The sequence below is a fragment of the Melanerpes formicivorus genome, unplaced genomic scaffold, assembly GCF_026170545.1.
Source record: "Melanerpes formicivorus ecotype bairdi unplaced genomic scaffold, bMelFor1.0.p_v2 SCAF_12, whole genome shotgun sequence".
In the NCBI taxonomy this organism is placed as follows: Eukaryota; Metazoa; Chordata; class Aves; order Piciformes; family Picidae; genus Melanerpes; species Melanerpes formicivorus.
In genome coordinates, this window is record NW_027142364.1 from 11789980 (window position 1) to 11813714 (window position 23735).

The following is a 23735-nucleotide window of genomic DNA, read 5'->3' on the forward strand; positions in this document are numbered from 1 at the left end:
GTAGCTGACACTATCAGTTAACTGCAGCTTTGGTTATATTGGCTTCATTAAGGACCTGCAAGTGTTAGCATTCACTGGGTCTCTGAATTAATTCACAGTCCCAGTGAGGGGGTGTCAGTTTTTATGAGTCACCACTGAGAAGACTTCAGGGAGTATTACATTTGTGCTATTCCATAAAAAACCACCAATCTATATTTGTTATAAATGGTGCTTCTGTGGAGCTCTTCCTGAATTACTATTTTAACAGTGCTGTGATTTAGTATATTTAAAACAAGACAACACAAGGCTCTAGACACCAAATTTAACCCAAGGGAAGTGATCTGCATTTCTCACAATCAGACAAAAATTAACAATGCAAGCCCCAGAGCTGTCTCTGTGCTCCCTCACAAACACAGGACTAGAGAGGCACAATTCCTTGCTGAGAGGTCAAGGGATACATCTATAAATAGAACAAAACTGACATCAACACTTCAAGGATTTTTTCCACATGATTAGTAAGAGTATTGCTTGCAAATATCTCCATAAAATATCACGGAAGCTTCATCTGATGAAAGCAAATAATTTTAACATACTAAACCCAGAAAGCTACAAAAGACATTTTCTTGTCCATAATGTGCTCCAAATTCTGTCCACTACCTGTGATACCCCAAAGGATAAGGGAAGTGGAAAAACTCATAGTATCATAGTATCATTCAGGGTTGGAAGGGACCACAAGGATCATCTAGTTCCAACCCCCCTGCCATGGGCAGGGACACCCCACACTAGATCAGGCTGGCCAGAGCCTCATCCAGCCTGCTCTTAAACACCCCCAGGGACGGGGCCTCGACCACCTCCCTGGACAACCCATTCCAGGGCTTCACCACTCTCATGGTGAAGAACCTACTCCTCACATCCAGCCTGAATCTCCCCACCTCCAGCTTCATTCGATTCCCTCTAGTCCTATCACTACCTGAGATCCTGAGAAGTCCTTCCCCAGCCTTCCTGTAGGCCCCCTTCAGATACTGGAAGGCCACAATTAGGTCACCTCGGAGCCTTCTCTTCTGCAGACTAAACAGCCCCAACTCCTTCAGTCTGTACTGCTCCTGCAAATTCACAGTGCTGGAAAGTACTGAGGGACATTATAAAGGCATTACAATCAATAACCACCATCAAAATGAAGACACTACCCAGGACACCACAAGTTTGAAAGTGTCCTTCAAATCTCCATAGATAAAGGACATCTGGAGCTTACAGTAGAGTCACCAAGACCTCAGTAGTTAAGAACTGTGTTTCTTCCAGACTCCAGTTATCTGGAAGGAATTGTTGCTCATTGTCAAAGTAGCCATCAAAAGCCTGCTTGAGACTCTCACCCAGGTGGCTATTGATTTTCATTCAATACAAAAGGGAAACTGGACTCAGGCACCACGAATAGATTGTAAACTCCAGAAACTGGTATGCATACTTCAGAGGAAAGTAAGTTTGCTCCTAGTCAAAGACAGATAAAGGTAAAAATCACACCACAATCTGCATCAAATGCAATGAATGGACACCCTTCAAATTTCACTGTCAGCTGGTAACTACAAGGAACCTTCTGATATTTCAGAACCCAGGCCACCTCCATCAAAACGTAAACACATCTGGTGATAGGAGAAGGGGCAAGAGTAGATTTAGATTGGATGTTAGGAGCAAGCTCTTTACCACAAAGCTGGTGCATCACTGGAATAGGGTGCCAAAGGGAGGTAGGTGAGGCACCATTCTTGGAGATACTCAAGGTCAGGCTCAGCAGTGCTCTGAGCAACCTGATCTAGTGGAGGATTGGACTAGATGACCTTTGGATGTCCCTTCCAACCCAAACCATTCTATGATTTCAGCCACGAAGATGGACATTTTTCAACACCACAAAGAAGGGAAAAATAACAAAAGAGTCATCCCATCCCCTCCCCAGCTTCTGGACTTTACTGTGAAGACAAAAGCATGTTACATTTAATTCTTATTATCAGTAGCAACTTTCTGTGGTCTGAAAAAGATACAATAAGAAAGAAATTGCTCCAGAGGGATGGGCTGTGACTGGAGCAGCAGTAAGGATCAAACACATCAATTCAAAGCAAGAGGAGTCTATTAGGATGTTGGCATGTCCAGATGACTTATTACCCATCTAAGCATTAAGGCCACAAATGGGAGAAATATTGGTGGTGCTGTTATGAAACAGGCAAATTTTAAGAAGACAGATTTGTTTTTACATGTACAAAAACTAAACTGAGGCACTTGGTACAAATTATTGGGCACTTACTATACTGTAATCCTCTAATAATGCATCTGTAGCCACATAAAAGAACTAATGTCTTACACATTAGTAGCTCTAACCTAAGTGACAGCTTCTCACTAGAAAATAAACTGCCTATTTTAAGATACATTGATTAAGGGGGAAAAAAGACTGTTGTTTCTGTAGCAAAATTAGAACACCACATTCAGGTCTACAGAGGGCAATTATCCCACTACAGCTTGTTGAGTGCGTAGAAGGAACGAGATAACCTCAAAGATAATCCCCCATCTTTACCAAGTAAAGAAGGTATGTGCTTTGGTTTGTCACCATTGAACAAGAACAGTCTTCCAGTTTAATGAACTCCTAAAGATCAACATCTGGGAAAAAATTAGGACCATTCTTTAAGAGCAACTGGCCAATTTATTTCCCTAATGCCAACCAATGTATTTGAAGTACCAGAGCAGTGATTTGTTAGATTTGATGCAAAAAAACCACCAACCTCCACACACAGTTTCAAAGACATGACAAAGAAGAGTGAAGAATGCTGATAACCTTCCCAGCTCATCCCAGCACCACAAGACATACATCACACATCTGTAGAACTGACAAAGCCAATACAGGAACAGCTCCCATTCAGAAGGCAGCAACCACCTCTTATGGGTTACCTATAGAAACAGCTGAACTGGGGTGCAGCTGGATCTCAGGTCAAAAATGCTTTTACTCCATTTAAATCATTTAGCTATAACACAACATATTATTCACACTGCCAGCCAAACAGACAAGAATGTGTTAAGCAACCAATTGGAAAACCATTCTTGTGATATTTCTATCCTAGTCAAAACCAGTCTCACTATTAGCATAAAGAAACACTTTGTTCCTTTACTCAGTGCCACTGTGTCATTTAGTTTTTGTGACACTTATTTCTTTTCACATAAACTAGTTACAACACTGCCTGTAAAACAAATCAATCTCATCAGCTCAGAGGGGGCAATTTTTTCATCTCCAGTTTGACAGGAAAGGGTACTACCAGAGGGAAGATGTGAGGATTACTTCTTAGTACTTGCCAACATGTTCCTCCCAGATATCTTTTGGCACAGTTTCACTGGGAACAGACTCAAGCTTTACAGAAGTGTTTACAGAGGATCAATAGTTAGTGTAAAAGATTTCATCACAGCAACCTGAATCGAGCTTATAGTATGGCTGGTCCTACCACATGTAACAGTTTACCTGTAGGTGCTTCTTGACTAATGGGGTTAGGAGCGTATCAAGCTTTCTTGTAGGTTAAGGACACAAGCCCTAATGAGGAGAGGCTGAGGGAGCTGGGGTTGTTTAGCCTGCAGAAGAGGAGGCTCAGGGGAGACCTTATTGCTCTCTACAACCAATTACAAGAAGGTTGTAGCCAGGTGGGGGTCAGTCTCTTCTCCCAGGCAACCAGTGACAGAATGAGAGGCTACAGTCTCAAGCTGTGCTAGGGAAAGTTTAGGCTGGATGTTAAGAAGAAATTCTTCACAGAAAAAGAGATTTGCCATTGGAATGGGCTGCCCAGGGAGGGGGTGGAGTCATCATCAGTGGAAGTGTTTAAAAAGAAGACTGGATGAGGCATTTAGTGCCATGGTTTAGTTGATTAGATGGTGTTGGGTGATAGGTTGGACTTGACGACCTCAAAGGTCTTTTCCAACCTGGGTAGTCCTGTGAATTGCCATTCTCTGTCTTTAACATGGACAGCAAGGCTGTCTACCTGGACAGTGCTGTCCCCCTAGCTCCTGGAAAAATTCTCTGATAAAATGCCAGACAGTTGCTGGTTTTCCCCTCTTGAAACGACTCAAGTCCTTCCTTTGTTACACTGCCAACTGCGTAACGAGCCTGACAGACAAGTACCTAACACATCCAAATTTCTGCCTCCTTTGCCTCCTTGTTGCTTCCCCACCTTTAACCTTAATGAAGAGAATTTACACAGGACACCTAACTGACAACACAGAGCAAGTTCTCCCCACTTTTGCTCACTGTGCAATCTTCTGCCTAGCTTGCTCATTTCAAGGGACTGTGACAGGCCATCTGCACAGATTACTACTACCCCCATTCTGCACACAGCCCAAATAATATTGCTTTCAGAAAATAATAAACAAAACCAACCTAACAGTGAGCATGTGCTTGTTGAAACACTTCCCAGGCACAAAACACTCCTTTCTTCGCACTCCTTGGGGCAGGGAAGCCATGAAATTGTGTGGTCAGAAATGACAGATGTCAGTCACTCTCTTCTTACCTGGGATCGTGGCATTCACAAACTGGAGCTGGATCCCGGTTGCTAAGAGGTAAATAATTAAAGAACTCTCGAAGATGAAGTAAAGCATCTATATCATTCTCAAAGGCTCTGTGAGCCACTCCTGGGAACAAAGTTAAGCAGTTATTATTTTGCAAGGTTTCATTTTCAAGGACATACTAATAACAATACAAAGAAGTCACAGCAAGATTTTTAAAACCTGAGTCATTAATAAGTGGGAGTTTTAAGCCACCAAATTTGACCAGCTCAAGGCATCTAGAAAATGTGTGGCTGTATCAGACTTCCTCCTTCACAGGTCTGGATTCTTGACCTCATATTTGAAATAATGTAAACTGGTTTATCAGCTGTCAGAGACCTAGCTGGATCCCAGCCTTCTGGATTTCAATCCAGGTTACAGTGCTGCACTTGACCACAAGTTCTTTTACAAAGGCTGGATTTAAGTAGCGTCTGTGTGTGTGTGGGTTCATTTCACCATCAGTCTGCAGAGAATTTGAGATCCCACAGTCATTTTGGGCCTCAAAGATTCATGACTCACCAAGTTATCCCAGAGGGAAAACTGCCACTCAGTTTGTAGTTAAGAAGTTGAATCAATCATGTTAGTGAGTAAACAAGGGACTGTTAAGAATCTTTCAACACATGAAATTTCTGGACAACAAAAAACCTCACACCACCCCAAAGCCTGTTTTGCTAAGCCCTACCCTCCAACAGTCTTCCCACTGATAGATATTTTGTGGATTTGCTACTTTCTCTTCCAAACCCCAGAACTCTCCCACACTCCTGTTTCCTCTAATTCACTTTCCATTACTAAAACGGACCAGCAAGAGAGCCCTACACTGAGTGAGATTCTGCACTTAAGTAGAGTTTTATCACTTTGACTCAAGTGACACTCAGGAGTATCAAAATCTGCATTAGACCATCAGCTGTTCAGCTGGAACAACTGCATCATGCACTTCGAAGAACGATCAGTATGTTGAGTGCACTGTGCAGCTCTCACCAGATACAGCAGTGTGCGTCTTTGCACCCCCAAGCTGCTCTTGGGTGACATCTTCATTGGTAACAGACTTAACTACATCTGGGCCAGTGATGAAGAGATAGGATGTATCCTAGGGGAGGGGAAAAAACACAAGAACACACAGTAAATGCTAGACTCAGGCTGCAAAAATACCTCAGAAAAAGCCACAGACTCTTCCGATTTCCTCAGAACCAAGAGAAGAGTAGAACACAAGGACCAATCTCTTAAAAATCCTTCATATATTGTATCAAAAATCCACCAAAAATGCAACTATCCACAAGTTATTTGGGAAAGTTTTTCTTAACTTACTAAAAATAAGCTTAATCCAAAGCAGGATAACATCTCAGAAAAAAACCATCCTCTCCATGTAGGGTCAGTTTGTGTCTGTTCAGTGCTAGCAGCAGCAGGTCAAGATAATACTCCACCCTTACCTTCACCATGAACGTGAAATCAGTGAGAGCAGGCGAATACACAGCTCCACCAGCACAAGGACCCATAATGAGGGAGATCTGTGGAACTACCCCCGAACACAGAACGTTTCTCTGCAATACAAAGACATCTAGTTTTACCAAAAAAGTGCATCTTGAAGTCTGTGCACAGCTCCAGCAGGAATTCACAAACAGCAGAGGACACCTTGCTTTATTTACTGAGAGATAAATATCTAGAGAGAATATCTTAATGCAAACAGAACCAAAAGAATTATTATTGCCTCTGTTTTGCTTCTTTCTGTTCCCATTACATTTGGTTACATAAACCATGCAACAGCTGCAAAGGAAGAGGGAATATGTGACCGAAACAGATGCGGCAGGGGCAAAACCATCACTGAGCATGGAGTGGTGAGAATTGGATGTACCTGGATTTGAATACAGAGGCATACTATCACTCAGAGGCAGAAGGAAGCTTTACTAGCCAGCTGTGGTAGAGAGTCTTGGAAAAATCAGATTCTTGCACTGCCTTGAGTTTTACACAGTGGTGAATTACCGCTGTCCACCAACGTGGATGCCAGAGGTGCCGACAGCTGGCTGGAGATGAGCCAATGTGTGCTCAGGTGGGCAAGAAGGCCAGCAACATCCGGGCCTGGATCAGCAATAGTGTGGCCAGCAGGAGTAGGGAAGTGATTGTCCCCCTGTACTCAGCACTGATAAGGTCAAGCCTTAAGCACTCGTTTCTGCTTTGGGGCCCTCACTACAGGAAAGATGTTGAGGTGCCTGAGGAGGTCCAGAGAAGGGCAGTGAAGCTGGTGAAAGTTCTGGAGAACAGGTCTTGTGAGAAACAGCAGAGGGAACTGGGATTGTTTAGTTTGGAGACAAGGAGGGTCAGGGGAGATTTTCTTGTTCTCTACAACTACCTGAAAGAAGGGTGGAGCAAAGTGGGGCTTGGTCTCCTCTCTAGTAACAAGTTTTAGGACAAGAGGAAATGGCCTCAAGTTGCACCAGAGGAGGTTTAGGTTTGATATTAGAAGAAACATCTTCACTGAAAGGGTTCTTAAAGACTGGAACAGGGAGGTGGTTGAATCCCTATCCCTGGAGATGTTTCAATGAAGCAGAGATCTGGTGCTGAGGAACATGATTTATCTGCAGATTTGGTAGAATTAGGTAACGGTTGGACTTGACGATCTTAAAGGACTTTTCCAACTGAAATAATCCTATGATTCAGTGGGTGGCATGTTCTGCAAAAAAATATTTACATTGCTCATTGCTCAACTGGATTACAACTGACTTCTGCAACCGTTCAACTGCTTCATCCCAGATTGCCCTAATGCGAAGGACCTAGGATGTAACTCGTCATCCCACCCGTGCGCCTTCCTACCGAGCGCACACCCATGTTCACGGCCTGTGCACTTACTGGAAAGCAATGTGCTTAGCTGGGCACACAAAATGTCATTTCAGTGAAAAAATTATCAGTAGTGTGTTTAGGGGAAAAATTCTTGCATTAGCTACAAAACTGCTGGACATGTCCAAGTGGCAAGATGGATACTGCAGTGTATGCTGCTCTTTACACAGAAACCTCTGACTTGCAACTTTTTTTCCATACTGACCTACCATCTGGACAAAGCAGGTACTTGGTGCTTCTGATCTGAGTTTCTGAAGTTTTCTTCACTTGCAGAGTGTTCGGTTTACTTTAAGTCACTCTTTCTGCAGTGGAAATCTTCCACTTTTTATCAAGCCCTACTGAAAACAAATCTGTTGTGTGAGATTCTTAACATGTCTTTATTTCAGAGGAGACACAGGGACAGCTGGTGATGCATCACAAGCATCAGTCACCTACCAAAACAGTCTCTGAACTACTGCATGCCCACCCATCTCAAACATAAACACTCAAGAGAAACATAAGCACTCAGGCAAGCTCTCCTTCAGTGTAAATCAGAAAGGTAAACAGTTGTTTGGGGCCTTCTTCCAGTGAAGGAAATTGCCTATCCTTTTGTTCTTATGACAAAGCTCACTATATAGTGCAACTCCTGCAAAGCTTATCATTGGATCACAGTGCATTACATGGTTCTGCATTACCCAGGTTTAACACACAGGTAAATGGAACTAAGTAGTAATTTGCCCAAAGCCAAGAAGAGAACCAAGAGGACAGTCCAGGTCTCACAAGCCCTCATATGTGCTGCTTTATCACCAAGCAACTGGCTGAAATAGGATGATGATAACCTGAAAGTTCACTGACAAATACAACTTAAGTAAAGAAAAACTTTGCCTATCTCTGTGGATGCCAAGCTTCCCAGTCATCCAGTTGCCTACTTACCAAAAATATGTCTGCATAGCCTGCCAAAGACTCCACTCCCTCCTGGATACGGGCTCCTCCAGAGTCATTCAGTCCAATCACGGGTGCTCCGACCATAGCAGCTTGATCCATGATCTGATGATGAATGCAAACTCTTCATTATTGACCTAGCTAAGCTAAAATCCAAAAGCAACCAACTCCCCAAACTGCACACCCCCTTGAATAAAATCCCTATGTATCAGAATTTGAACTATCTATGTAGTGCTTGGCTTATCCTTTGTTTGCATTAACTATCACAGTCATTAACTGCTTACTGTGCTGTCATGTTTTGACTCAGACCAAACGCTACAAGATACACATTTCATCCCCTTCATGACCTTTAGTATTTATCTGCCTTACTAGCTGTTCACCTCCATACTCCCACTGCATTATCCAAACCCCTGTGATAAGCGACACAATCACAGGAGTTTGGACCAGAGGACCAATCTGTCTCTGTTCACAAGTGCTCTTAACTGCACCTTAAACATTCCCTCACAAATGTGCAATCTGATCTTGAAAGTTGACCGCAGCGGTCACTGTGTAATCTCCCTAAGCACTACCTTCTAATGCTTGCTTATCCTTCTTAGAAGTTCTTCCAGAAAAGTAAACTAAATCTTTCCTCTGGAAATTCAGAAACACTGCTTCTTTCTTGATATATATGAGACAGGCTGAGCCTCTCCATCAACATTCAAGTACCTCAAATCTCCTGCCAGCCTTCAGATTTTCTTTCATGTTTCTAGACCATCACTTCAGTCACACTGCTCTTTCTAGAGCTAGTTTTCTAGCCCTCTGACCATTTTTGTTACTTGCCTTAAGATCAAATACAATACTCCAGCAGAGGCTGAAGTGGGAGGATTAAATTCCTTACATTCCTTACATAAAATATTCCTGATTACTGAATCCCAGTAAAGTATTTGCCATTTTCCTAACACTGCAGCACTGATACATTGTTAAGATCTGCTTTAGCTCCTAAATAAATCCTGTAAAACTACACATAGCCAATCCCCATGCTGAATTTTAAAGTTAGTTTTCTCTGCCTGGTAAGAGCCCTTTCAATCACTCTTACAGAATTACATCCTATTTCAGACAACCTTTCAGATTTTTAAAACTTCAGTCCTGTTTGTGCTGGCAGCACCAACCTTCAATTTTATATTGCCTAGAAACACAGTAAGCATGCTCAGTCCTATTCCAATCAAGAGTATCCCAGCAGTATCAGAATTCCAGGCTGAACATCAAGTGATGATGAGAATCTCTGTAGCATTCTTAAGTGGCCTTGTTTCTACCTTCAATGCATCCATGTAGAACAGGGGTGCTCCATGCTTTGTTCCTGGATGCCCACTCAGAAACTAAAATCTTGCTGTGTCAGACACACAGCACTTCACTGTTTAACCACAATCCCACATTTAAAAGGCATCTGTGAGGACTGCAAACAGAGACTGTGTGAGCCAGGAGTGGTCTTGTTTGCTTATGTGAATGCCACACTGTGGTGGTTTTAGGCTATGCCTTTAAAATTTAGTTACAGATTTCGAGCAGAAAAGTAGAAAACTAGAAATAAATCACTATTGGGTGCAAAAAGGAAAACAAAAGATTATTCTAAACAAATTCACTGGGTAAATATCCGGAATAAGAGGAGCTGTGTTGACTTGCTGGAATATGTTCAGAGAAGGGCAACAAAGCTGGTGAAGGGTTTGGAGCACAAACCCTATGAGGAGAGGCTGAGAGAGCTAGGATTGCTTAGCCTGGACAAGAGGAGGCTAAGAGGAGACCTTATTGCTCTCTACAACTACCTGAAGGGAGGTTGTAGACAGGCTGGGGCTAGTCTCTTCTCCCAGGCAACCAGCACAGAACAAGAGGACACAGTCTCAAGCTGTGCCGGGGAGGTTTAGGCTGGCTGTTAGGAAGAAATTCTTCATAGAGAGAGTGATTGCCCATGGGAATGGGCTGCCTGGGAAGGTGGTAGAATCACCATCACTGGAGGTGTTTAGGAGGAGACTTGATGGGGTGCTTGGTGCCATAGTTTAGTTGATTAGATGGCGCTGGATGATGGGTTGGACAATAATCTCAAAGGTCTCCTCCAACCTGGTTTATTCTATTCTATCCTATTCTATTCTTCCCTTTTCTCTTCTCTTCTCTTCTGATTTCTGGCTGTTTTGCTTCACTCAGGAGAGATAACATGCTTCGTCTGGCTTTGGCCAAGTCTAACCTCTCTGCTCCTCTCTCTTGTCCCTTTTGTACAGGGGGGTGGGGGAGGCAGGGAGGGAGAAGCAGGAGGCTTTCCCTAGTCTCTTGACCAGGAGGGGTTTCATGTTGTTTGCCAATTGTAAATATCTGTATAATGTTGTAAATACTGCATATTTTGTACATCTTTATTGCATTCCATCACAGAGTGTAGATTTTGCTTGTAAAGACAGCTTCATTTGCTTCTAACTGAGTTGGTCTGGCAAAAGTTAATGCTGGGGGGAAACTTCAACCCACCACACACAAAAGCATTATCAAACACCCTATTAAAAATGAGTGGAGGTGACCTTTGTTGCTTCTTCCTAGAGGGCCTGTCACTCTACCAGGACAGGTTAGTGAAACAATTCCAGTACCGGTTTGCCATTTTGCAGAATAATTTTGCAGTGTTTCCAGACACTGAACTTGTTCCTAAAACACTCATCAATGTGCACATTCAGACTGCTGCCAATATGTTCAAGTATTTGAGATCAGAGATTTTCTTGCCATACCAGGATTTTTAGGGAACATTTCAGAATTCATTCTCTAAAACACTTTTCTTCATCTCATGGACTCAACAACTGTCTTTAAACATAACACCATAGATGCACACACAGGCTTTACAGTGTTCCCCAACACAAGTGGGCACATAATACTCTCATAAGAGCCACACAGAATCTCTGCAGCTTCAGAGAAACTGTTACAGACATTTAATGTGGTCTGACCACAGGCTCCTCTGCAAAAGCAGCAGGCAATTCACAGCCTGGAGCTTTGCTACACGATGCCAAATAGCGCTGCTTCTGCAAATCCAGGAAAAAATCCCAAATAGGAAATGACTACCACCAAAGCAGGAGATCTCCAAGGAAGTGCTGCTAAGGGACAGCAACTTCATCTCCAAATTCCATCCCTTAAGCTACCAATAAGGTTTGCAGGAGCCAAGATCATCTCTCAGAGCAGATTATTCCAAGAATTCAGCCCATTAAGAACAACTAAGTAAGTGAGACAGATCCAGAGCCTTCAAACATCTGAGCCTACCACTGACACTGAAACCAAGCAAGAACAGTACCAACTGGGAAGGACTCAGATTTCTTTCTAGTTCTGCTACCACCTCTCACTGCTTCTTTAGAAATGAGAACTCAAGAAAACAGTAGAAAGCATCCCAGTATTCCAGTACCTTTACATCCCTCCCCAACACAGAGACATTCCAAAGCTCCAATATCAAAACTTGGTAAAGCCAAGTAGTCCTTTTCCAGCCCAAAGTCTTTGTGTTTTGTAGTTTTAGAACTCCTCACTGCTGAGAAGTCTATGTGAAAGAGCAGTTAATTCCATCAGGAGAAGAGGCCTTGTACACCAAAAACCTTGGTTTTGATGCCACAGCAAGAAAATTCAGGAAGTTCTCACCAGCCCACACTACTGAATACTCATGCATGAAAAAGTTCTTGCCCTCCCCACCCCTGGGACTCACACAATTTTTCCAGTGATACAGCCAGACCAATGAGAATAAATAGCCACACGTGCCTGATAAGACCAGTTCTGAGTATAAAGGTGACCTCCAAGTCGCAAAACTGTTTATCTTCAGATTGTTTACTTGTTACATTTGCTTTTCATAAACACTGCACACTTTCACATAGCACTGTTTATAGGAAAACTTTTCTCCAAGTCATGTCACATTTCTCCAGTAAACAATGGCTAATTATTTTATATTTTTCCTTTGCAAGTCTCTCTTGTCCTTTGTATCCCAACAGAAAAGGCAGCCTAACATGGAAAAGCTTGGCATTTTCAGCTTGCCACAACACACACCAGAATCCACTCAGTCACAAATCATCTTCTCCAAAGTCATTAACAAAACAGATTGGGAAAAAAAAACACAACACTGAGAAGTTTTTGGGTTGTTTTCCTCCCTGCGAAATATTACCTTGCAGATCTTCTGGGCATGAGCTCCAGATAAACTGCCTCCAAACACAGTAAAATCCTAGAGGGGAAACAAAAAATTCAAATCAGGGAAAGAACCATTTCAGTAAAAATTGTTAAATGTTGCCAGTAAATAGTATAATCCTATCATGCTTATGCTTTGGTATGCTGCCCCAGAACAACCTGCCTCCCTCAGAGCATCCTGCAGAGCAATCCTCTTTAATCCAAGGAACAAGATCTTTTACTGCATTTCCCAGTGGATTCCATGTTAAAAATCACAAACTTACTATGTCTCATGTGCCATTTTTTTTCCCCTTCCCCTTTACAGAAACCTTCTCTCTTTCTACAAACTTCTGCTCCTCTTTCATCATCAATACTGAAATAGTCTGGAGAAGTTTCACTTGGGAGTGAAATTTCAGGATGCCAGTAAGACACCTGCAAACAGAGCAAAATAAACTGAACTTATGTTACTATTCCACACTTCTGAATTCTGCTCCAAGAGTTGATTATGGTTTTATGGGTGCTGTAGGGACTATGTCAGCTAAAAGAGACTATTGATGCTGCATCCAGGCCTAAATAGCACTAGATCCTGGGACTTGATCCAGAAGAAGGGTATATTGACACCTACTGGCAACAACAGAGCCCAGAGCCAACTTCTGGTGAGTTTCTCTGATGCATTCCCAATAAACATTGCTTTCAAAGAAGCCCTAAAAACTGTCAACAGAGAACAGCATGACTATGACTGGCAGTTGAACCAAAAAGGAAGGAGGATCTCAGATGGCAGCTCAGTTTAGAGGGGGAAAAAGGTCTTTAATTACAATATTTTTTTTTAGAGAGGTGTATCATGAAGGGGCACACTTAAATAGTTTTAATATAAAAACTGCCCTCTACTCATACTCTTCTAAAATTAAGGATTGTGTTTGGTACCCATCTTACATTCATGCCCACAATAGCTGTGTCCTTTCCTTGGAAGAATTACATATCCTAGACATGAAAAGCAGGGTTCATGACTTGCTGCAAGGTCATACAGCAACAATCATTTTGGCTATAATAGCAAAGTGAACAAAGGCTACTTTGTGGCCCAGAACAGAGAAGCAGTTACTGATGATGTGAAAGCAAGCTTTTCTTTCACAGCGCAAAGACTAACAAAGACACATCTCCACCTATGGTGTTTCCTCTAAAATATTTTTCTTTAGCATAAAAAGTATATTTTAGCTATATATTTATATGTTATCACAATCCCTTTAACTAGTGAGAGAGTTCACACTTGAGATTGCTCAAGTGCCCTCTGTCACGAATTCCACTCGTTGGAATTCCAGTTGACACCTCCAGCAAACAGCCCCCATTCTGCAGCTTGGAACCCAGAAGATGGTTCTCAGAGCTCACAAAGCCCTCCAGTGACACTTGTGGGTCTCCACACACTTGTAGGGGTTCATCCACACATCTTCAACTGCAGGGACAGAGTCAAAGCTTGCAGCTGCTTTAAACATGCAGTGCTCAGTGCCTTCTCCAACAATTTGCCTCTTGGTTATCAAAAACACGGTTTTGGAGGCCTCCTCTTTCCTCTCAGCACATCAATATCCAATGATACTACATCTATATTACAACAAGTAATAAGAGTTTGTTGTTTCAAAATATTCCACTGGTTCTTCACTCTTCAACTCACTCTTGTCACATCTGCATCTACCAACCAAAAGTTTGGAGAAATACTCGCTTCTTGTCTGAAGGTCTCCTGCTTCCTCCCATAGGAAGTCTATCTTGTGCTTACTGGTAGAAGGTAAATAGGTGCATTACTACATGGTCACACTGAACTATTTTGGATTCATTCCAAAGAGTAATTTCAGGCCACTTAAAAAACAACAGGCAAAGCCATACCTGACTGAAGACATAAGCCAGTCTTCCATTAATCCGTCCACGACCAGTCACCACGCTGTCTCCAGGGTACTGCATTAAAACAACAAATAAATTAAAAATAGTAATTAAACATTCAAAGCAGCAATGATGTCCACTAAAAAAACCACAGCCTTATACTGGGTACTAAATCAAAGGAAAGACTAATTGTGTGAGAGGACTGTCTTTCATGTTGGCAATGGGGACTCTGCAAAGATTTCTCCAAGCCCCTGTAAGGAAAACTAGAGGTAACATCACGTAGTAGTTGTGTGTTAGTATAAAGATTAGTGAATTTTGCACTTTCCCTTGAAATGTTCAGTCCACCTGAAGTTAAGGCAATTCACATACTTGGAGACAGGATGTATGTTTTATTAGGACCACTTGGATATTTTTGAAAGAATGGACATAGCACACAAACCTTTCTTGAGGTATTGATATAGATGGAAAAAAAATACAACCCTGAAAAGGTAAGAAAACATTACAGTCACCCCAAGTACTTCATATTGACCTGTCTCATTTTTCACCCTATAAATAAGGGAAGACGAAACAGAGTCTACAAATCCTTAAATCTGCTTATTTTCATTGTCTCCCTTTTTAATAAAGGAAATATATATGTAAGTCTTTCAAGACAACAGTAGAAGAGGAACTTTACTGGGCTGTCACAAAGGAATTCCAAGTGCTTAAATATTTTCTGCTGCTTGGCATTAAGAGAAGAGTACATTGTGCAGGGCCCACTCTAAGAGCCATTTACCCTCAAGGTGATCTGTTCTCAGTAAGGTCAAACCAGTCCAGGGACTATTCTCAGGCTGCACAGACAGGTGGGCTACCAACTCCTGGTTCCTGGCACACAGAGCAACAGGAAACACATCTGTAGTTCAAGCTGCTGTCTTGTGCAAAATCCCAAGCAGCACACAGAGTAGCCTGGATGTGAGTGTGAGTCTTACCCTATATTCAGAAGGTTCCAGGAACACTGATATATTCTTGCTAAACTAATATTCCAGCTCACTGGACACGGTTAGGTCATCTGTTGCGAAACTGTGCTCTGTAAACACAATCTGCAGCTCTCCGAAAGGTGAATTCTGAAGGGCAGGGGAAAAATTAACCCTCCTGTCACTCTCAGGACTTTGCTGCTCTTCCCATCCTCAGAAATGGCAACTTGTATCAAAACTGTGGGGTGCAGCATCAAGGAGTAATATGAGAGGCAACACAGCAGTTATTTCAATTTGTTAGGAAACAGAGTAAAAAATTCCTTAGAGAAATATAAATGTTTACTCCCATACATATTGGGAGGGCAGACCCAGCACCAGCTCTTGTCGATCTGCTGGCTACTAAAATTAAAACAAATCTGTAACCTTTGCTGGTTCCCAGTCCCCAGCTGCTCATGGTGGAAGCCTGCTGATCTCCCTGACCCACATGATGCAGCCCTGCAACCTGAAGGACTGAAAACAACCAGTTTAGCAACTGCATAAAGAGAAGCTGAAGTTCTATGCAGCATGCAACAAGCTTCTCACCGCACCCCAAACCAGAATGGAATAGGAACAGTCTTCTGCTACAGGTGATTTGCATTGAACAGGCACATCAGCACCAGCCACCTGCACATCCCAGCATCTTTATTGGTCCTATCTGTATTAAATTGCAACAAAATACTTTTTGCCATATGCAATTTATTAAACCTCAATGCCACCGTAGAAACTTCTGGGGAGCCACAGATTTTCCCTCTACATGAGAAACCTCATGCATCACCTTGGTTTAGCATACGTATCTGAAAACTATGCAAGCAAGTAGACTGCAACTTGCTAACAGACCAGGAAGAATGCTTCAATTTCCAAGCTTATCAGATTTTAAGGCCCTAAAGGATTTCATGACTCTATAGTCTGGCAGGCATACATATGGATCAGAGATATTTCATATTGTAACTCTAATGCTAACTGTGGGGAGGCAATGGAGAGCAATAATAGGAAATTTGCAAAACAGAACTAAACCAAACAAAAGACATTACACAAGCTGGTTGGCTAAACAGCAGAGAACAGAGGGGAAAAAAGTTTTATGAAATAAAACTACCTTATTCTTACTAGAGTCCATCCCAAAGTCAGAACATCTGTGTTCCACAAACATGTCATATTCATCAAAACTGTCAGGGTCCAACAGCAGCAGAATTCGTTCCCTTGCTGTCAGCTTTCCCTGAAACAAAGCAACAACAATTAACATAGCCATCAGGTGGTTCTGGCTCTGTTTGGTGACCACCAGCAGATTCAGTTTAACCAAACATAGCCTCACTTGATCTGCTACAGTTGGCCCATTAAGCAACTGCATTTCTGCAAAGCCAGAAACAGTCTATACAGAGATTATCCTCCTTAAAAATAAATATAATGAAAGCCAGACTTTGAAACAGCAGCTGACTCTTGGAGAGGCACTACCACAAGATGAAGGAAACATTCTCAGAGTCCTTTTGACAAGACAGCATCATGGCTATTTCTGCCTACACATTTAAATGTCACTATCAAGGCCTTTGTTCTATTCTTAAACCATGGAACCCTTCCACAGCCAAGGCAGTCCTTACTAGCAGTTCAAGGCTCAATTCACCATGCTCAATATTTGCAGTAAATGAGAACAAAAACAAAAAACAATAGCCTCAAGGAATATTCCAACAAAATCTTTTTTGTTCTTTTTTATTGTTGAACACTGGCATAGGCAAAAGTGGAGCAAAGGCCAAGAATGTAATCAACTGACCAGCTATACCTGCCCCTCACTTGGTACTAATGATGCCATGCAATAATAAATCCAAAGTTCTTTCTATCATAACCTTCCAAACAAATTTTTTACTTCCAAATCAGACAAGCATCAGCCTACAAAGCTCAGGGCAACTGGATTGTCTTCTTTAGGGGATGGGGTGACCCTACCTAAACATGACAGCTTGGCTTCTCTACAAAACTTCTGACCAGAGGTCAAGAAGCTCATGAAAATCAACAAATGCAGGAAAGACTAGTGTAAGCCATAGCTCCCATTGGTGAAATACACGACACAGGATGTTTGAGACTTTAGAAATGCAGACACACTTACATAATTTGTCTGTCAGTGTTCAAAGTGTAACTCAGTGAGTCTCCCTTTTCAGATGTTGTATAACTACAGGAGGGAAAACACTCACAGGCAAATTGATCATTCATATAGTCTTCAATTGAATGACTATCACTATCTCCTTGATATCCACAAACCGTGGTGGTACCAAGTTCTTTTACTAATGGCAAAAGACATCCCAGCAAAAACCAATAAACTATGTTGCCACACCCCTCAGCATTACAACATAACAGAATGGAGGGGGTTGGAAGGGACCTCCAGGGATCATCTAGGCCAACACCCCTGCTAAAGCAGCTTCACTTACAGCAGACAGCACAGGAACTCAAGGTCCAGGCAGGTTTTGAAAGCCTCCAGAGGAGATTCTACAACCTTTCTGGGCAGTCTGTTCCAGTGCTCCAGCACCCACAAAGAGAAATTTTTACATATGCTTAAGTGAAACCTCCTGTGTTGTAGTTTCTGTCCACTGTCCTTTGTTCTATCACTGGGTACCACTGAAAAAAGCCTGGCCCCATTCTCTTGGCCTCCACCCTTTAGCTACTGATCAGCATTGAGCTGATCCCTTCTCAGTCTGCTCTTCTCGTGGCTAAGTAGCCCCAGGACTCTCAGCCTCTCCTTGTCAGAGATGCTGCAGTTCCCTCAGCATGTTTGTGGTCTTCCACTGGAGTCTCTCCAGTAAATTCCCTGTCCCTCGTGAACTGGGGAGCCCAGAACTGGCCACGTACTCCAGAGGTGGCCTCACCAGGTTAGAGTAGAGGAGGAGAACAACCTCCCTCAACCTGCTGGCCACATTCTTTTTAATCAGCACAGGACGTCATTGGCCTCCTTGCCTAAATTCTAAACAAAAGACTAAATATTCACCTGCTGCCATCCTTCCCATCTTTTCCCCTGCCTTATTTCCACTCTTCTTTGCTCTCATCTCTTGGAAGATCAGCTTAGAACCGCAACAGCGGCATTACAAGTGAGGCTGCGCTTGGACACCTGCAGGCCCACAGAAGTGCTAAGCAGCCTCGCCCTTACCATCACACGATAGGCAGAAGCCGCGTTTCTGTCAGTGCTACCCCTTGCACACACGCATTACAGCCACTTTTGGCGACAGGGCTGAGGTACATTCATAATCCTTTTTTTCCGCCTGGCTGATGACAGTCTCTAAGGCCGCTTCAGTAAAGCTCCCCCGCAAAGGGCCTCTGTGCGTGCGGTGTGGAGCCGCGCGGGCCCCGAGTTTCCAGCACTCGCGGGACTGCCGCCGGCGATGGCGGGAGCCCATCCGAGCCGTGCGCACGGCACCGCTCCCTGCCTACGGCACCGCTCCCTGCCTCCCCGCAGCCCGGAGGCCGATGACTACTTCTCGCCTCCCCAGCGCGCCTGTCGCCAAACGGAGTCGTCCAGTTAAGGCGCCTGGCGGCGAGCTGGACCCCCACCGTGAGGGCAGCGGGAAGAGGGGGGATTTTCTTCCCGCAGCTCACCCGCTTGTGCTGGGCGTCGATGCGGGCCTGGCCGCCGCCGAGCAACGCGGCTCGGCGCTTCTCCTCGATACGCTCGGGCACGGAGGGCGCACGGCCCCCGGAGGCGGCCCGGCACAGGGACGGCCCCACCACCCGCCGCACCAGGCGCAGCGCCGCCATGTTGTGAGCCAGCCGGCGGCAGCGGCGCCTGCGCGCAGCCGAGGGAAAGCCCTGGCCCGGAGCCGCCGAACCAGCCGGCGAGTAGTGTCGGCCGCGCTCGGTTGCAGGGGGATCGCGGCAGGGCTCACACGGATGACAGGCCTCCGGCGGGGGCCTAAGTCACGGTAAATATGCCGCTCGCCGAGTGGGAGGCCCGCGAAGGGGGAGCAGCCGCAGCCACCTGGGCGCTTCCTTCTTCGGCTTGCGCGGACAGGAAGCCCGGGACTTCCCCGGCTTTTGTCTTTGCTCAGGGAAGGTTTGCCACTGGCCACCGTGACTAGGCATCGGCTAGTCCCCGTTTCCTCTCTGTGGAGATACTGGTTTTGCTTGGGTGAAGCCGCGGGGACTTTGGAAGCATTGCAGAAGTGCAGACGGCAAGCAAAAGCGTTTGACTCTCCAGATTAGCTGCCCTCTATTGAGTGCTAGGAAGTGTTTGTTATGAAAACACTCTGATGTACAGCCGGCACTGGTTCTCTCTCTGCTCCTATTAGCAGGCAATCTGGCTCTTGTCACAGCACACTTTCATAAGGATGAAGAAAACAAAAGACCCTATAAAAAGAGAGCAGATTAGGGTGTTTGGAGAATTCGCATTGCACAGACCAAGTGACCTAGCCGCAGTGTGTCCACAATCCAGAGATGTGATGTAATCCATTCCCAGGCAGCTTGCTGGTTTGCAAACGGCCATCTGTATACCAGATCGTTTGTTACCCCTGTAGCCCACTGCAGAGGCTGACCACCAAGAAATAAGCAGTCAGCTGAACTGAAACATTGCTTGGTGAATGTTACTTTTCGTGTTCGTATGCTAAGCATGAAGAGGGACACAAGCACGGCCCTGTAGAAACCACAAGGCTAAGTCTAAAGAAGAATCTCCAAGAATGGAAATTCTTGGATTACACAATGTATACAAGCTGTCATATAATAATTAATTTTGGAAGGGCTCTCAGGCTCCAGTCCAGCCTCCTACTCAGAACACAGTCAACACTGAGTTTGTAAGTTTCCTCAGGGCTTTGTCAGTTGGATCTTAAAAGTCTGCAAGAACAAGAGTCTTCATCTCTGCAGGCATTCAAAACCCGTGTGGATGTGTTCCTGTATGATTGACACTGGGTGATCCTGCTCTAGTAAACCATTTGGACTAGATGACTTTCAGAGGTTCCTTACAACTCCCACTCTGTGGTTCAGTGTCACTCTGTAACACAGACTGGCACACCTTTCCCAGTCCCTCTTTCAGTGCTTGGCTGGCCTTATGGGGAAACTAATTCCCCTCCCATCCCATCTGTTAAGTAGCAACCTGCTCTGTTTCAGTTTAGGACGAATGTCTCTTGTCCTCTGACTATGTACTTCAATAGGGATTAGTGAGATGGCAGACAGGCTCCAAGTACTGCAAAACAGCTAATCAGTGCTATCCCCAAAATCTTCTCTTTTCCAGGCTAACAAAGTTAAAAGACCAGTCCCTCGGCCTCTCCTCCTCAGACAAATGCTCCAGCCCCTAATCATCATGCTGTCCCTCCTCAACATGATGTTCCAGTCTGGATAGAACTATATAGTGAAAGATCCTTTCAAAAACCTTGCCCTGATCCCCATGACCTTTCAAAGATGATACTAGCCTTGCTATGACAGCTGCCAGCTCTCAGACCACTTGGGTTATCCTGTCTAGTCCTACAGTCTATGTGTCAAACTTTCTCAGTAACTTCTGACTCAATCAGCCCCTGCTACTAGTAGCACATCTCCTTGAATCCTGCCTGTAGGCATGAAGGTCTAGGGAGATTTTGTCAGTGAAGATCAAGACAAGGAAGGCATTGAGTATCTCAGCCCACACCCTAACGATCATGAGACTCTGTCCCCCAGACAGTAACTGCAAGATGTTAGCTGCCTTCTGCAGCAGCTAAACAGGCACTTGACACTCGCTCAGGCTCAGTCAAAAGGCAATAAGTATTAAGTTCTCCCTCATCATGAAATAGCCCAAACAGGAAACAGCAAGAGATGTTTGAAGTACAAGCCTCCACTGTCCCTCAGTGGGCAATACTTCCATCCTGCAGGTTGTATCATTCAGGCTGCCTACAATAGCTTCTTCATTAAACATGAAAAGCAATTCTGCAACTTTATAAATTAACACAACTACTATTGGGAACATGGTTAGAAATTTGCATTCTGGGAAGAGTCATGCCTCAACAGCATGGCAAGAGGAGTCGCTAGAAGCAAGAAGGCATTCTTGAGATAGTTGGAGTTCTGCCCAGTACAGTAGAGGGGACAACAGAATTGTAAACTGTTTCAGGTTACATGTGAGAAAGTGAAAGGGCTGAAAAATATTTTAGGAACAACTTGCTAGAAGTATGAAAACTAGTACAATCTATTTCAAGTATATGTGGAAGAGGAAGCACTGCCAGAGAATCTGGCAGTGAGACAAATCCAGATTAAAGGGATTACTCAGAGACTATACAACCATTGCAGGAAAAAAAATTGTTTTGCTTCATATCTGAATTCAATGCAGAGGAACTTGAAAAGATTTATGTTCCAAAAAAAAAGGGAGGGGTTATTTGGTGATGTATCCCCCATTGGGGATTCTGTTTCACCCTGAAGAGTAGAAGATTATGTTATAGAACAAATCATTAACACTAATACTAACAAGTCTCCAGGACCAAACTGTTTTCACTTCAGTGTTACAATTCAGAGATGAGCTTAAATAACAGGTCTCTTTGCTGAAAGCTCCTGTGACAGGTAGCTATTGCAATGCCAGTTTTTAAGACAGGCATGAAGGGATTTAAGAAAACTATAAACCTGTAAATTCAATATGACTGATAAAGCAAAATGACAAAAAGAAAACCCTCAAAATTCACAAAATACCCACACCCCACCAAAAAAAAACAGTATTAGCAAACATGTAAACAAACATGAGATACTGAGGAGGAGTCAGCACAGGTTTTATACAGAAATTCATGCCATGCAGATCTAGTAGCTTTATTTAATGAGATCAAACATACACAAGGGAGATTTGGCTCATATAGTTCTAGGATTTCTACAGGCCTTTGAGAATGGCATTTATTAGAAGTTCTTAACACTAAGTTGTCATTAGATTAAAAGGATGGTCCTGCCAGGTATGAACACTTGTTCAGAAAATAAAGACTGAAAAGTAAATTTTCACAGTGAAACAATTTTACTGGCAAGTCCCATAGGACTCTTGATCTAGAACATTTTATGTTCCTCAAATTAGGACCTATTCCATTCATCACAACTATGAAAGACCTTAAAGAGAGACTCAGGTGCAATTTTCTGACCAAGTCCAAGTGGCTTGACTAATTACAGCCATGATGCTCAACTGAAGAATCAACGGAGGACTGCTCAGAAAGAGAAGAAAATCAAGTAGACGTTAAGTGATGCACGAGGGAAAAACAGTCTTAAGAATGCATACATGTTGGACCCTTGAACTGCCAAAAGGAACAAGTTCATAATGCCTCTGAAAAACATCAGCTCCATTTTCAATGGTACTCAAAAAGCAACCTACAACCCTGATTATTATTAATGAGAAAACACGTGATGGCACAGAATACCTTGTGCTGTATCTGCATCTTCATGCAGTCCTGGTCTTCCATCACACTTAGTGCCCCATCTATGGTTTTGTATATTCTCTAGTGTATACACATACATACACACTCAGAAAAACAAAGAGAGAAAATACCAGAGTTAATTGAGAGTATTAAGTGACTTCTATAAAAGCAGCAAATTAATAGTCCTCAGCCTGTAAAAAGGACAGATGAAGTAGAATGGTGGACACCTGCAAAATCAGGAGTGGCATGCTGGGGATTGGTCATTCACCAGCTATTCTGATACAAGCATTACTGACTTCAGCTGGAAACAGATGAATGAGCTGTTACAAGCAAAAAAGTACTTCTCCATATACCACACAGCTGAAATAAAGAACTATTTACACATACTCTGTGTGCCAAAAGGCTTTGGACTGCACCTGGCAAATCAGTGGAGGAGAACTCTACCTAAGACTATAAAGCACAAAGGTGTTTCTGCTGCTTTTGCAAGTCCCTAACACACAAACTACTGGAAGCTGGGAGACTATGCTAGGAGAGTACTTTCTGCTTACAATATTAATAGTGTTCCCTACATATTTGTCATTGTCTGCCTTTGGAAGTAGGATACTAGGCTTAATTCTGACAGTCATTCTTATAGTTCTGTATTGTTAGAATTGTGAAATTGTCTCAGAGATGCAAAACAAAGCAAACATTCTCCAGGCAGTTTCTAAAAATATCAAGAAAGTATTTTAGGGCCAAAACCAGTTACAAGAGAACTCCAAGCTATGAGAAGATAGTCTTCTGCTATTTTTTTTCCCCATGTTCAGTCAAATGTATATTTTTGGTAAACACAAGTAGTCAATAAAACCCAATCCCATCATCAGTTTGTATTCTTGTAAGAAACAACCCAAGGTCATCAGTGGTAGCTTATTTGTTAAATTAGGTGTGTAAAAGGTAGGTTCTTGTTCCCAGAAAAGCATGTATAGCAGCATTCTCACTATAGCCAAACTAAACTGGCAGAGCTGAACTAGTATTTCTACAGTAGTAGTTTGGCTCAGAATCAGCTTGAATATTTAGTGCTAATCCCAGATCATCTCTACTTGCCTTGTGCTGTTCCAAACCTAAGAGAGAGTCCTGTTCTGACAAAAGTCCTGCACTCCTGGAATCT

The 23735-nt window shown here is 43.3% G+C and overlaps 1 protein-coding gene across 2 annotated transcripts in view; it reads right to left on the reverse strand.

Moving 5' to 3' along the window:
- Window positions 1-22651, reverse strand: part of PCCB (propionyl-CoA carboxylase subunit beta) — a 33015-nt gene extending 10364 nt beyond the window's left edge. Inside the window, exons 1-8 of one of the 2 annotated variants that reach the window (XM_068145390.1) lie at window positions 22595-22651; window positions 16375-16494; window positions 14299-14367; window positions 12428-12484; window positions 8281-8394; window positions 5967-6077; window positions 5518-5626; window positions 4506-4626 (exon numbers count right to left, since the gene is read on the reverse strand). In XM_068145390.1, coding sequence (XP_068001491.1) covers window positions 4506-4626; window positions 5518-5626; window positions 5967-6077; window positions 8281-8394; window positions 12428-12484; window positions 14299-14367; window positions 16375-16494; window positions 22595-22636 — 743 coding nt within the window. In that variant the 5' untranslated portion in view covers window positions 22637-22651. Of the gene's footprint in view, window positions 1-4505; window positions 4627-5517; window positions 5627-5966; window positions 6078-8280; window positions 8395-12427; window positions 12485-14298; window positions 14368-16374; window positions 16495-18851; window positions 19074-22594 lie in introns of those variants that run through there. The other variant, XM_068145392.1, reaches the window with a different exon arrangement.
- Between the last annotated feature and the right edge of the window lie 1084 nt (window positions 22652-23735).